The 15,523-nt window shown below is 31.4% G+C and overlaps 3 protein-coding genes across 3 annotated transcripts; all 3 read left to right on the top strand.

Annotated features, from left to right (window-relative positions):
• Window positions 1-1,263: 1,263 nt before the first annotated feature.
• On the top strand, window positions 1,264-6,438 carry LOC113862785 (suppressor of mec-8 and unc-52 protein homolog 2). The gene is made up of 11 exons (XM_027495990.1): window positions 1,264-1,518; window positions 1,656-1,793; window positions 1,911-1,960; window positions 2,531-2,645; window positions 2,780-2,828; window positions 2,968-3,057; window positions 3,848-3,916; window positions 4,018-4,141; window positions 4,693-5,048; window positions 5,276-5,659; window positions 5,895-6,438. The coding sequence occupies exons 1-11, from the start codon at window positions 1,472-1,474 to the stop codon at window positions 6,171-6,173; spliced, it is 1,701 nt and encodes a 566-aa protein (XP_027351791.1). The 5' UTR covers window positions 1,264-1,471; the 3' UTR covers window positions 6,174-6,438.
• Window positions 6,439-8,634: 2,196 nt separating this feature from the next.
• On the top strand, window positions 8,635-9,360 carry LOC113852341 (probable E3 ubiquitin-protein ligase ARI9). The gene has a single exon (XM_027482569.1). It carries the CDS (start codon window positions 8,635-8,637, stop codon window positions 9,358-9,360), a length of 726 nt encoding a protein of 241 aa, XP_027338370.1.
• Window positions 9,361-11,669: 2,309 nt separating this feature from the next.
• On the top strand, window positions 11,670-14,123 carry LOC113862795 (probable E3 ubiquitin-protein ligase RNF144A). Its single transcript, XM_027496001.1, has 2 exons — window positions 11,670-12,772; window positions 13,846-14,123. The coding sequence occupies exons 1-2, from the start codon at window positions 11,799-11,801 to the stop codon at window positions 13,922-13,924; spliced, it is 1,053 nt and encodes a 350-aa protein (XP_027351802.1). The 5' UTR covers window positions 11,670-11,798; the 3' UTR covers window positions 13,925-14,123.
• Window positions 14,124-15,523: the final 1,400 nt, after the last annotated feature.

A 15,523-nucleotide genomic window follows, 5' to 3' on the forward strand; every position in this document is an offset into this window, starting at 1 on the left:
TAGTATTAATCTAGCTTTGTATGATGATACAGGTTTTACTTTATATATACAATAAAGCACTTAATCGTATTTTCTTATACAGGTTTGCTAGAAACACTCACATCTCACTTAAATAGTCCAAATTATACACATCCATTATGTAATTTATGCCAGTATATTTTTCCTTAGATTGGAGACAATGCAACATGTCTTGAATACGACAATTCTTCAATAATTTCTTATTTAAGCCTAACATACATCGACATTTAAAAATTGACAGATCATTGTTATTGCCAACCAAGGGAATGAGATGTGAATATTACAATGCAGATGTACATTGGTTAGCGTTATTAATGCAGTACAGGATAAAATGAAGAGATTATTGTGTATATATAACTGTATATAAACATAATTTCTCTAAAATGAACTACCATGTAAAAGGCATATCCTTAACTTCTCTATCTCTTATTTTTTGAACTTTCACTTTCACATGTCAATGGAGACAATTTTTTTAACACATTATATATTAAAAAAAATATATACTTTTCATTTTCTTAAATATGGTTTTCTTTTGCTTTGCTCTATGTTCCTGTGACTCCTCCTTGAATAAAAGGCCAAATAAAAAAAATTTTAAAAGACAATAAACTTAGTTAACCCAATATAAATTTATTCAATCAATGTGAATAAATTTTAGAAAAAAGTATATTTATATATCTTAAACTTAAATAAAATCTTATTAAGCTTAAGAAATATGAGTGTCATCATTTATCGTAAATTTTATATACGTGCCGAATAATAGTTCAACTAATTAAAAAAAAAATTCAAATTTAATACTACAATAAAGTTTACCTTCATTTTTTTTTTATTAATCCAAACATAAACTTAGTATTCGTTTAGTTTACAAGTAAAATATATTTCATATGTCTGAAATACATCTGAACCTAAAATTTTTACCTGAACTCAATTTGAATAAGCATTTTAATTACATTAAATTGATCAATATTAATTTTATTAAAATTTAAAATAAATTGCGACTAATAAAGTGCATTAAAAGTTGAAATAAACTTATATTTAACGAGATGTTGATAATATATTTTCATTTTTTTAATATATAACTTATTATTAATTAAAATTTATTAAAAATTATAAAATTACGTGCATTATATTTTAATTTATTATTTTCACTCATATTTTTTTTAATTTTTAATAAAATTTTATTGATCGAGTGTATTAAATTAAGTGTGTTCTTATCGTTTAAAAAAGTGACACCAATTGTCCTTTATTTCCTTATGTAACAAAAAAATAAAAATGACCCTAATTGTCCATGTCTCGTCGGGGATAAGGCATTTGGTAATTTGATTATCGCCTGCCAATCGCTCCCTCCAAAAACCCTAACCACAACCGAAAGGCTCTTATAACGACCTCAATTGCAAATTCGATCACAGTTCATACTTCAAACTTGTCGAACAATAGTTTCGATTGCTTTGCCAACATGACTGCGTCCAAGAGAAATTACAAGGACAAACCAATTCGCCGCAAGTAAGTTCTATCCATTTTCAGCGCTTTTCGCGACCATATTTCTCTTATATGGACCGAGGGTTTTACAAAGCTATTCAGGGATTGTAATGTCGCATTTGCATGCTTCTGCTTTTGTTCTGATAGCGCTAATTATACAGGGAAGAGAAACCGGAAGAACCGGAAGTACCAAAATACAGAGATCGAGCTAAAGAGCGTAGAGAAGATCAAAATCCTGATTATGAACAAACTGAACTTGGATTTCATGCAGTGGCTCCTCCTGGTACTGTAGATCTTCGGTAAGGTTTCCATCACCTTATATTACTTTGTATGATAATTCAACTTTTTTAGCTTTGGTTCCCCATTTCCCAATTAATTACGCACTCTGTTCTCTCAATTGTTATAATGTTTCGTAGGTCTTCTGATGCGCACAAGTTATCGATTGAGAAGAGCAAGTACCTCGGAGGTTTGTATTGAACCATTATTTGTTCCGCATTTATTAATTGTTGTCTGGTTTGCAAAAACCCAAATAATCTAAAGTTTGTTTGCTTAGTCCCTTCATAAAGGTTTGAGGTCTCTTTTGTTATTGTGTGTGCATAGAAATGTTAATTAATATGTTAGTTTATTTATTGGAGGTTTTGGTACTCAAGAATCGTATTTCAACTATATTGAAACTTAAGCATAAGATTTATTGAAATTTAAGATTTGACAATGTTTCAATTGTCACCTTTGTCCCAAACATAGGTGAAGGGAATCTTAACTTTCTATACTCTATATATCTTAGACCCTAGTATCTTGTGAATTTAGAAATCCCTTGCCGCTTGTTTCTGTAATCTTTTCCTTCTCTGGTATATGTCATTTTGTCCTTTATTATGTTATGAGGTACTTGCATTATAATAGAGTATTTGTCTCTATCATTGTAGTCCTGATTGTGGAATCAATATATGTTTATATAATCTTTGCTTTAGCTAAAAAATTAAAGCCTTAAATGAAATGTTTGGGCTAATAAGCTTGTTGGATTTATTGATGTTGTCAGGTGATGTGGAGCATACCCATTTGGTCAAAGGTTTGGATTATGCTTTGCTGAACAAAGTAAGAAGTGAGATTGATAAGAAGCCAGATGCTGGGGATGATGGTGATGGGAAATCAAGGTAACTTTGAATTAGAATTTTCCGTAATAATATTTATGGGTTGTGTTACTTCTTTTGATTAATGCATTTTATGAATTCTTAACTTTGTCTTTAATAAATTTAATTTTTTATATGTGATTATGATTTTGTGACAGGTCATCTAAGGAAGACCAACAAGTGTCAATCCGAACAGCTACTGCGAAGGTTCTTTTGCAGATTTGTTTAGAAGAGCAACTGGGGAATATTTTTATTGCACTTGAAGTTTTGAAATTGATGCTTCTAATTTAGAAATTATTGTAGGCTGTAGCCCACTGCTACTGATACCTGTAATCTTTTGTTTCAGTCAGTTTATCAGTGGATAGTCAAGCCTCAGACCATTAGTAAAACAAATGAGATGTTCCTTCCTGGTCGAATGACATTTATCTTTAACATGGTAAGAATTTCCATTTTGCTAACAAGATTTTGGTGTTTTATAGGAGTTTCATGGCTAATTTCTCATTTTTTATCATTCTTACTCAGCATGTAAGTGACTAACAGAAGTGTTTTAAACCATCCATTTTGTTTCCCACTTGTGTTAGATTGGTATCATAGAATTGTTGTCTACCAGCATGTAAGTGACTAAGTGTGTGTAACTGTGTATACTTATGTCTCAAAAAATGATCATATGGTAGTTCACAAACATGAACCCGTAGATGGCTCTAATGCTACCTTTTTCTTTTGCTCTGCTGTGCATGCGCATTAATTGTATAATTATGTAAGGAATGAGAGAAGTGAATCTTGAGTGTTAGACATATATGCACATTCAAGACTGGAGATTAAACCATCAAGTCATGTGATTTCATAAAAAAAAATCATGTCATGGTCATATGATTTGGTGTTTGAATTGACTGTTCTTACAGATTCATTAGTCAGGTGCCTATGCATTGCCAACACTATAGATTAACCACTGTAGAATCATTGTCGTGATCATAAGTCATCAAATGTTAACTTGTGGTTAGTATTACATGCTGCATTTGTCTTTATTTTGATTTGGATATGCGTTTTTAGTAATGACTGAAGGGAACTTATAGTTCTTCAGTTCACCTTATAGAATAGATATACTAAGAATAGTGTTAAAAGTCGCATCTATGAACTTGTTGATCCAATCCTTTTATATATTTTTAATTATTTTCTAATTCTCCGAAAGCAAGTTGCTGATGTAAATTTCATTTCTAATCTGTTAGGAGGGTGGATACCATCATGATATTCCAACGACCTTGCACCGTAGTAAAGCTGACTGTCCCGTGCCAGAGGTTTATGATCTTGCTGATTCCATTTTGACATTTGTTCTTTTACATTGAACAGGTTGTCTATATATACATTGCCTGTTAAACCTTGCTTTTATTTTGCACAGGAAATGGTTACAGTTAATGTTGATGGATCTGTTCTAGATCGAATTGCAAAAATAATGTCATATCTTCGTCTTGGTTCTTCTGGGAAGATCCTAAAGAAGAAAAAGAAGGAAAAAGATGCAAAAGGTACTGTACAGAGCAGATCATTTTGGAGTTTGGTTATTATCTTTTAGATGCAAATTTATATGAATTGATGTATTTTGCTTAAAAATGGTGCTGTAAGTTTGGTCCATTTCTACATTTTAGTTATTTTATGTTGAAGATTGTGATGGTTTTTATCACAACCATCGTTTATACACACACACACACACACTCCCCATAATTTGGGTTTACTGTAAATAAGTTTTTGATGAGTTTAAGTAGCATAGATCAGTGGTGTGGAGCATTTTCCTCCCTTGTTTCTTCTTAACAAACTAGGCGCCAAACCCATGCTTTACATGGAGAAATCAATAGCTTATTCAAAATCCATATTACCAGCATATAATTATGAAATGCCACTGAATAGGAAAAGAATAAACAGTAGAACGACCCCAACAATGTAGGACAAATTTACTATGATATAGATGACCAGGGAGATGATGAATGATAACATTTATTATACCCTTTCTTTTATGCATTATTTTTCAGATAAGAATTTATAGTTAATAGGTTCTTGGCAATCTCCCTTTTATATGCAGGGAAGATTTTGGCTGTTGGTAATGGATATGAAAAAGAAGATAAGACACCGAAGGTTGAAGGTGGACCGAAGAATCAAACTGAAAGAGAAACCTTCTTGCCTCCTCCACCCCCCTTAAAGAAAAATCCTCTCATATCAAGAGAGAAACAAGGCCCAGCTGTTGCTAGAGCAGAAGATGATGACATTTTTGTTGGTGATGGTGTTGAATATGATATACCCAGTAAAGACTTGAGCCAAAGTCCTGTCTCTGAGGACATGGAAGAGTCTCCTAGGAACAAAGAAAAGCCTTCATATTTCACAGAACCTAGTTATGGTCCTGTTCCCCCTTCTATGTTGTCTCAAGGGTGGCAAGAAACAGTAAGCTGGTGCTATTTATATTTATTTTGAATTGTGGGTTGACTAAGTTAATATAATTGGAAACAGTAAAATCCATACTCCTGTTTCATCTTTAGTAAAAATTTTCTATGGAATTGAGAACTAGAAAAAAATATTATTGTACTATTTGCGCTACCCTCATGTTTTATTCTGCTTGAATTATGTTTGATGGTGTATTGAGTTTCTTTGATTTCACTGTTTGGTTGCAGAACGGATATGATGTGATGCAAACACAAGCCTTGGCTAGTGGGTACCAAGGAGAGTGGCAGGAGTACCAGTATGCTGAACAACTGGCTTACCCAGATCAGTATCTTCAGCCAAATATGCAGACTTATGATGTGCAAGCAGGTTTAACTATTCCACATGATCCGCGCTTTATGACTCAAGAAGAGAAGGATCGTGGTTTAGGGTCTGTGTTTAAGCGAGATGACCAGAGACTTCAACAGCTGAGAGAGAAAGATGCTCGTGAAAAAGATCCCAACTTCATCTCAGAGAGTTACTCTGAATGTTACCCAGGGTATCAAGAATATAACCGTGAGATAGTGGACAGCGATGATGAAGATGACTTGTCAAAAATGGATATGGGTGGAAGGGTAAGTAACGATCAGTTCACTTATGAGGAAATCAACTGCATCTCTCTTTATTTCGTTTTAAGTAGTGTACAACATAACTTGTCATAATGACTATTATACTAGCTGTTATCTCAAAATAACTAGTTGGAAAAAAATAATGTTCATAAACCTGCTTGTCATTTAGTCATATTGTTGTCCACTTAGAAAATGAGTAATATGGTGAACGTTACAATATTGAAATATGCACTCTCAACAGGCAAAGGGTCGTCTTCATAGATGGGACTTCGAAACTGAAGAGGAATGGGCCACTTACAATGAACAGAAGGAAGCAATGCCAAAAGCTGCATTCCAGTTCGGTGTAAAGATGCAAGATGGCCGGAAGACCCGAAAGCAAAACAAGGACCAGAAGCTCAATAATGATTTGCACAAGATCAATAAGATACTTTCCAGAAAGAAGATGGAAAAGGACACGAATGGTGAGGTTGGCCACCATTATGATGATGAGCCGCAACCTGGGAAGAAGCTTCGAATATAAGTTGTAGTCACCACATTGTAATATTTTATTGAATGAAATGAGAATTCCATTTATATCTGAAGATGGTGATGCATTAGTATGATCTATTTTTTGCTTTTGCTTTTGTAGTTGCCTTATTCGAGCTGTTCTCTGTTCATAGAATGAAAATAAATAGTATTAAGATCAACCTAAATATCTGTTGGAGGATATAATATTAGGCTGACCGTTATAATAGTAAAAGGTTTATTTTCAAGATTTGGAATTAAATTTTTTTATTTTATTAAGGATTAAATTATATATATATATAAAAGTGAAGAATTTTCTTACATTAATGTAAGTCTAAAATCTTTTACACCTAATGAAATAATAAATTATAACTTATTAAAAGTTTAGATTTGGTGTAAGAAATTTTACTTCATATATATATATATATAGCCTAATTTTTCTTATAAGAGGTGTTTTGGCTAATACATTGTTTAGTCTATCACATTATATAAAATTTTGTGCTTTTATGATGATCCTTACCTCACCAGAATGGGCATTTTATTAAGAATGGTGGGCAGACCCAATGCTGCTTAGCCATTGTAAACTGCTCTTCATGGTTTATATTCCACTTTACGCTGTTAGGTCTAATTCCACTTGCAAATTGCACCTATCATTCTATCAGTTGCATATGGAGCCTCCAATGCTACTTGCGATTCTGGCACATCATGCATGGGGTTATAAAGTATTGTTCCCTTTACAAATTTAAAACATTGCATGCAATGGAATCGTGGAACAGTTATTAATTTTCGTTTCATTTTATTAACACACTCAATTTGTATGTGAATATTTTATTGGACTTAATTATACATAGACAATTTGTCAAATAATTATTTTCGTTTCTTGAAATATGTCATCCATGCTTAGATCAACAACTTTTCTATTTTAACGTCGAGATTACTATGCCCTAAAGGTTTCGTAATTTTATATCCTCACAAGATCGGTAAATTAAATTGCTAAAATATAATCTATCAATATAGTTAATTAGAGTTCAGTAAAAAATTGTTGAAAAGAATAATGGAAATTTTATTATTTTAAAGTGTTGACAAGAAGTATACATAGACAAAAAAAAATCCAATACCCCTAATAAAGAGAAAATTTCAATTGAGATAGATGAGCAGAATTATTTTCTTTATCATTTCTCGCACCATACATGTGTAATAAGCATGAGATATAAAAATAAAATAGTAAAACTTGAACTTAGTTATAGAGAATCTGTCAATAAACATAGTCTTTATTTGATACGAGTTATCTTTCTCACACACATCAGCTTTACACTAGTAATAACCAGAGAGATAAATTTTTAAAATTGTTAAATTTGATATGAACTAAATTAAAGAGAAAGTTAAACACATAGCTATAGCTAGGTGATCTTTACTTAATACTTATGCTTGTCTCACTCTGTCTACACATATGTTGTGTGCGAAATCTAAACTTGTACTTGCAGAAATGACTTTATTTTTTTTGTTAAAATCTATCTTATTACTTGCTATTATTTTTCCTAATTTTAAGAAATATATTTAGTTGTAGTGAGCGCGAGATCTATAGGTGTAAAATATAATTTATTTACAGTTGAGTCTACTTACTAGTTGTGGTTGGTTTGGATTAGCTTAACTACATTAGAATGTAATGAGAGAGATTTATAATTAAGGGACACATGTCCATCAAAATACTTTTACATTTAATTTGGGTTTATTCAACATATTTTTTCCATTATTATCAAATCGTACATTTTTAACTAATCGTAGATTTTGACTTTTACTATAGTCATTTAAAAAATTCAGGATAAGGCAATTTAATTAAATTTATCCAACATTTTTTCCCATTATTATCGAATCGTACATTTTAAGATGATTACAAACTTTGACTTTTACTATAGTCATTTCAAAAAATTCAGAACGACCAAATTTAATTAATTTATCTAAAATTATTAAATAAAAATATATATATATACTTATACTACATATATCATATGTTTCTTGTTTTAACCCATTTTTATTCATTTAAAAAACTTCTATCATAAGTTTATTCTTAAAAGTCCTTTTATCATATCTTGAAACCTAAGGACCATTTCACTCTCTCCCATCCCAAAAAATCGAAAGATTGATTGAGCTTTTGACGCGAAAAATTGGGGTTTAGAAGACGCAAAAATTACTAATTGATAGGAAACTTGACAAGATATACAGTAAGACCAATAAAATAAAAAAATTAATCACTTATCTTTTACTTATATATAGTTACATATTTGTGATTAGTTATAACAAAAATGACCCGTTCATCCTAATTATTCTCCGCTCCCAAATAACCGGTTTGTTTACTTCTCCTTCTGCACTCTTTATTAGCTGCCAAAACTCCAATGCTAAGTAACTGTTGAGTGAAGAAGAAGAGGTTGTGAGCTGAATTGAATCACAACACACTGCCATCATTTATGTAAGAGAAAATGGGCAACAAGCTCTGTGTTTCTATAAAATCTAAAAATAAGGCCTCAGAGGGAAATGATGAATCTTCTTTCAATTGCTTGGACCTAGAAAGCATAGCGGAATATTTTAGACCCTCTTATGAAGATGACATAAGGGGTACCATACTTTACACCTGCAAAATTTGCTGTGAATCGAAGTCACTAAATGACAGCTTCAGTGTGGAGCCTTGTGGCCACTTTTACTGCTTCACATGCACCGTCAGATACATAGTATCAAAGCTCCAAAACAACGTGTTGATCATTAAGTGTCCTGAGAGAGAGTGCTTTGGGGAGTTGAGTCCTCATGTTTGCAAACCAATTCTACCCACCAACGTGTTAGAGAGGTGGGAAAAAGCTTTGTGTGAATCCGTGATTCCCGAGGAGGAGAGGTTCTATTGTCCTTTCAATGATTGCTCCGCACTGTTGTTGATCAATGATGGTCGAATGGTCATTAGAAACTCAACTTGTCCTCATTGCAAGAGAGCCATTTGTGTTCAGTGTAATGCTCCTTGGCATCAAAAAATAACTTGTCAAAAGTATAAAAAATTGAACGAGAACAAGAACGATGATCTTTTGTTGAATCTCGCCAAGAAAAGAAAGTGGAAACGGTGCCCAAACTGCAAGCATTATGTTGAAAAGAATAATGGCTGTGATTACATGACATGCAGGTTGGTTAATTCCCTCCTCCATGTTCCTTCTCCTACATAATTAATGTCTTCTTTTTATATATATAAAAATATATCTTTGAATTCTATATTAATATCAGCCTTCAGGTTGATTATTAATTTAATTCTTTATTACTTTCTTAAAATGCAGGTGTTTACACAAATTTTGTTACAACTGTGGAGCTAGCTTATACAGTTATGTTAGCCATAATTGTTTTCCTAACAATTAAAAGCAAGCACAGATAGTTTATGTTTTAAAGAATAAAAAAAATATGCATCTCCTTGAAAATTTAATGATATCAAGATAAGAGAAAAAGTAGAGAATTTTATTGTCATTTGGCGAGGTAGAAGAAAAATAAAATTTATTCTTAGCTTGATTCTTAAATTGTATTCTTTCTTGATGAAATTATATTGATTTAGTAGCAGACTCTCACTTTTTTCTTCTTCAATTTAGTAGTTTTATTTTGTAATGATTTATAAGTTATTTTTCTTTATTATGTGTTTTTCTTATGATATTGAACATCTAAGGCTATCCTCCAAAAAGAAATAGGGAGATACATGTTCTTAATCTAAGAGGTTGTTATTAGTATTTACTTAGTGATGGATTATTTTTGGGATGTTTCTTCTTTTTCCACCTTACCCGTATTGAATTTGTAGTATTTTTATTAATATACGTAAAGTCATAATCATATTATTATTAGTACATCAATAAAAAGGAAAAAAAATATTTTCCCTCTTTCTTACTATTTTTTGTTCATTATATTTTATTTTTTAAATTACATTCAATAGTTCTATAGAAAAAATAATTTATTCTTTAATTATTTTTTAGAATAATGTAAGTGAGTAGTGACTAATTGTACCCAATAAACATGTAAAAAAGTAATAATAAAACCATACAACGATCGGTTATACATTATAAAAATAATTATCAAACAATCATTTTAAAATTATTAACTAAAATATACTTAAAATATTTATTTTTTATGTTAATTTAAAATATTTATTTACTAAACATAATTTTAATCATCTTTGATTTTATATATAAATAATGCTCCATGTCATACGAAAATTGGTGAATAAAGAAGCCCCATTTTACATTTTCAAGAATGCTAATAAGGGGAAACCCTTTTTTTTCTACCTTTAAGAGTTAAAAAAAAAACATTTTCCTACACTCGAAATTGGGCTTAGAACTTTGTTATGAGAGGATGTGAATATTCTTAATTAGGGAAATTGCTTAATTATCTTATGAGTTTGTGTTTCTTTACGAGTCACTTTTCCTTTTGCTTGTGCTTATCTTTCTTGTTGACTTTTTGGAAAGTCTTCTTTACACTTCACCGATGCTGCAATCATAATTTCGTAGCCACTTTGTCTTATTGACCCTTCTCTGGCCGTAGCTCAGAACGCGAAAACACATTGTTTTCTTCAAACTAATGTTTACTAAAAGCTTAATAAACGTTTTAAATTGTTCATGTTTTTTTGAAAAAACTTATAATATCTGTAGATTTATTGTATATATTAGTAATTTTTTAATTATATATGCTTTTAAATTTAGACAAATTTAAACAATATATAAGAAAAAATGTCAACATTGTGAAATAATAATAATTTCACATGTTCTAAATTAAAATATAATAAATATCTTCATTATTATTATTATTATTATTTTATAAAATAAAAATAAATTTATGATATAAAATTTTAAAAATTAGAGTTACAAATATATCAAAATTTTAAAATCTAACTTCTTAAATTTAAGTCGTAATTTTTTAAAACTAAACTTAAAGTGTGTTTGGATTAAATTATTTTGAACAATTTTTTCAAAAACTGTTATATAATTTAAGTCATATTTCTTTCTACTTAAAAAAATAATCATTTTATATAATTAAAATATAATATATTATATTAAAATATTTTTTTGTCAAATTTATCTAAATATAAAATTCATTTCATACAATCAACTATCACAATAATCGAATGTACATATAATTGATTATTGAAATAATCAATTCGTTTTAGTTCATCTAAACACAATTTTTCAGTTTAATTTTAAATTAAAAATTAACATATATCTTTTTAAATAAAAATAAATTTGAAATTAACGTAAATACAAATCCTTATCACATTTAATGTTTTAAAATGAATTATAAAAAATGCTAACTAATTTTTCTTTCAAATTGAGCATTAATAATTTGTTTAAGGAAAAAATAACAATAATTTTTAAAAGTAAAAAACTTAAATTATATTTTTTGAATTTAAAACTCTCTGACTCTCTGTGCTTGAATAAAGGAGAGGGATAAAATTGACAGAGGAATCTAAACTAATATTAGTAATGCGTTCAGCAACGTACTTCCTAAGCTAGCAAAGTGGAGAGTGGTGAGTGGTAACTGGTAACTGGTAACCGGTAATTCCAGTGAGGGACTGTCTCTTCATTCATCAATCATTTCCCAATCCCTTATTTCCACCATAACAAACAAGTTCCCAATGTTTCACCCTCAGCCGCCGTCGTCGTCACCGCCGCCGCCGCCGTCACCGATGACCACTCTGGAGTCACCCCTCAACGCCAAAACGACGTCGATCATCAAAAGGCGCAGAACAACCGTTCCTCCTTCCGCCGAAGTTGTTGACGTGGAATCCTTCTGTTTCACGCCAATCTCCGAAAGAGGAGCCACCAAGTCAAACGCCATCTCCGTCGACCAATACGACAACGACAGAAACTTATACCTCTCCATCGCAGCTTCACTCACTCTTTCCACCCCCTCTCACTCCGTCCACGTCATTGACCTTTCCGACACCGATGACGACGACGACGTTCGAATCCTCAAGTTCAAACCCCAAAACGCAGCGGCGTTCGGGAAGCGAAAACGAAACCACAACACCGTCGAAAAGGGCGAGTTTTCCAACACAGCGCCATTCGTTTGCGAAATCTGCACCGACACCAAGACCGCGAGTGACTCCTTCAACATCGCCGGGTGCTGCCACGTGTACTGCAAGGAGTGCGTGGCGACGTACGTGGAGTCGAAGCTTCAAGAAAACGTGGTGAACATCGCGTGCCCTGTGCCGCGATGCAGGGGATTATTGGAGGCGGAGGACTGTCGCACAATTCTTGATCCTGGGGTTTTGGATCGGTGGGGGAAGGCACTGTGCGAGGCTGTGATCGCTGCGGAGGATAAGTTCTATTGTCCCTTCGGGGATTGTTCTGCGTTGTTGATTCGAGATGAGAGAGAGAATATTAGGGAATCGGAGTGTCCCAATTGTAGGAGGGTGTTCTGCGCTTTATGTAGGGTACCCTGGCATCAAGGGATACCCTGCGAGGAGTTTCAGATGCTGAACAGGGACGAGAGGGAGAAGGAAGATATCATGTTGATGAACCTTGCTAGAGAGATGAGGTGGAAGAGGTGCCCCAAGTGTAGGTTTTACGTTGCCAAATCTGAGGGTTGCATGTACATGAAATGCAGGTATAACAACTGTTCTGTCACTATTCTAAAAATGGTCCTCACAGGCAATCAATAAATTAAATGTTTTTATTGAAAATCACGCTAAAACATACAGTCAAAATGTATTATTATTATATTTTTTTAGTAAAAAAAATTCAATTTTGATTCAGTAATTATCTTTGAGGAACTGATTAACCTTTTTATAAAAATTAACTGCCTGATATTTTTACCCTTAGCTTACGTTTCTTTTTATCTATGACATTTTCTCTGTTTCGTTCCAATCCCTTCGAGATGAATAAATCATGATGGGGTGAGCAAAATTCTTCTTTTGTATAGAGATAAACATAACGAGAACGTTGCTCTGTTTTATCTGTGCACAAAGGTTTTAAGTTGCAGCTCTGTTACAGTTATTGTGGTTACATGCTGTTAATGTTAATGCAGTCTCCAATAATGGCTTGATGTGGTTGTGGCGCGACTAAGGTGTTGTGTTGTGGTGTTCAAATCTTCTTTTGACCTTGGTCTGTTTAGGTGTTACATTTTAGCTTCGTGGTCGTATACTGATTAATAGTCAACACCGCATGTGGATGTAAATGCTTCTTTTTTCTTTTTTTTTTAAATTTAGGAAACTCCGTTTTAATGAACAAGCTGTTAAATCTCCGAGACTAGAATGTTGTCTTTGTTTCCATGTGCTTGATATTAAGAACCACGGCTATTGCTGAGCCTTTTGCATTCTTCATTTCCCCCTTTTCCTTCCTCCATATGTCATGACAAATTTCCTGCATAATTACAACCAATTCATTGACAAAATTTGATTATTGTTTTCCGAAATTCAGGGTGAGAATGTATGTTTTTCTCTTCTTTTTTTTCCTCTCAACTTTTATGCCTTTTACTTGGTAATCTTTGCACCACACTTGTCACCTTGTAAAGGGTTCATAATCATCACCTATATACTACAAAGTCTGCTAAATCTAAAGCATGAGATTCATACATATGATTCAAGTCTAATGAAGGTAGGAAATTCGTGGATTGGTGTTAATGCTCGATTTACCTTTGTACTAAGAACACTAGGAATTTTCTTTTATTTTGTGATGCAGGTGTGGAATCGCTTTCTGCTACAACTGTGGAGCTCCGTCCTTAACTTCCTCACATTATTGTGCGTACTGTCGACGCTAACGACGCTTGAATATGCTATGATTTATAAAATTGTATTGGTATAATGGCAGTAAAGAGGTTTGAACCTATCGCCTAACGCAAAGTGCAAACTTGCTAAACTTTTCCCTAATAGCTTACATCTGGTGTGATTTTATGTTATGCATGATTCTGTTAAGCTTATAACTTTTTATCTTTTTTAAATATTAAACAATTTCCATGTCTTAATGCCCAATCCCAATAGTTGTTGTTAAAAATCGCCTAACAAAAATTTGTTAGTAGCTGAAATATGCCTTTCAAGCAAAGTACTTTGATATGCTGTCAATTAAATTTTAAAAAGAATAAAAGAAATTAAAATGAGTGGTTTTCGAGCTTTGTTGCATGTCTAATAATATTAGAAGTTTAATTTTGATGTATTGGTTATGTAAAAAAAATAAAATACTATTAATTAATTAAAATGTACAATAAATTGGACTTTAAAATTAACACAAAATAAAGTTGTCACGGTGGCGCTAGAGGGTTAGAGAGAGATAATATTACTGCAAGATAATGTTGATAGTGGGTTCGTTGAATGTCAATAGGGAATGGACTGTCCTTTTGAAATCAATTCTTTTGAGTTGAATGTGTTTAATCTTTATAAAATTACTTAAATTTATTTTTAATTTCTGTAAAAAATTGTTAGTCTCTATTTAATCTAAAATGTTCAAAATTAGTTAAATTTATTTTTAAATTTATAAAAAAATCATGTTAATCTCTCTAGTTAATGTAAATATTCAATGTTAATTTATATAGTTATTTAGTATCCATTAATTGTTAAGGGAGTTCCATGTGATATTTAAAATTTACTTTTATTTCTTATAAAATTATTAAAATTTATTTTTATTTCCTGTAATTTGTTTTCTTTTAAGTCTCTACTTAATTTAAACACCAAATATTTATTGTGTATAACTTTTATAAAAGCTTTTTTTTAAAATTTGAAGATATATGTATAATAAAAATACGAAAATGAAAATAACAAGTCCATTATCATAATTTTCCATGACATTAGGTTGAGCTGCATAATTGATCTCAATTAAAAAAATATAGCAAATAGATATACTAATTGAGAGATTCTGTGTGAGATTGAAGTAAAGCTTGATATGAAGACTTCTAGCTAAGAGGTACATAATATGAGTTGGAAACTTTAAGGATCCATTAAGTATTCTCGGGTCGTCCTCTAACTTAAGTAATGATTGAAATAAATATTTTTTATAAGAACTAAAAGTTAAGTTTGATAATTTTACCGTGGTTAAAATTTCAATTAGTAAAAGTTGAATCAGGGTGGCAACAAATTTTAAACATTTTACATTTAACTAAAGACAAACTATATATATATGAATTTCAATAATTTTAAAGGGACTATAAATATATTTAACCATATTTTTTTTAAGTTTTGTTTGAAAGATAATTCTAAAATGAAATATTTGTTTATGTTAACCTATATTTAGTAGTTTTTAAATGAGCTTTTACAAACCTTTAAAAATATTTAATAATTATTTTTTTCCTTTCAATTTTACCCAAAAGATAATTATCTCAAAACTAATTTTCTATCTTCACTCTCTGTTCATTTACTGTGTAAACATA

The sequence above is a fragment of the Abrus precatorius genome, unplaced genomic scaffold (genome assembly GCF_003935025.1).
Source record: "Abrus precatorius isolate BTA unplaced genomic scaffold, Abrus_2018 Scaffold10, whole genome shotgun sequence".
NCBI classification, from domain to species: Eukaryota; Viridiplantae; Streptophyta; class Magnoliopsida; order Fabales; family Fabaceae; genus Abrus; species Abrus precatorius.

Coding starts and splice junctions, on each gene's coding strand:
- LOC113862785 (XM_027495990.1), top strand. CDS start 1,472: ATGACTGCGTCCAAGAGAAATTACAAGGACAAACCAATTCGCCGCAA. Junction 1,519..1,655: donor GACAAACCAATTCGCCGCAA/GTAAGTTCTATC, acceptor CTAATTATACAG/GGAAGAGAAACCGGAAGAAC. Junction 1,961..2,530: donor GAAGAGCAAGTACCTCGGAG/GTTTGTATTGAA, acceptor TGATGTTGTCAG/GTGATGTGGAGCATACCCAT.
- LOC113852341 (XM_027482569.1), top strand. CDS start 8,635: ATGGGCAACAAGCTCTGTGTTTCTATAAAATCTAAAAATAAGGCCTCA.
- LOC113862795 (XM_027496001.1), top strand. CDS start 11,799: ATGTTTCACCCTCAGCCGCCGTCGTCGTCACCGCCGCCGCCGCCGTCA. Junction 12,773..13,845: donor TGCATGTACATGAAATGCAG/GTATAACAACTG, acceptor TTTGTGATGCAG/GTGTGGAATCGCTTTCTGCT.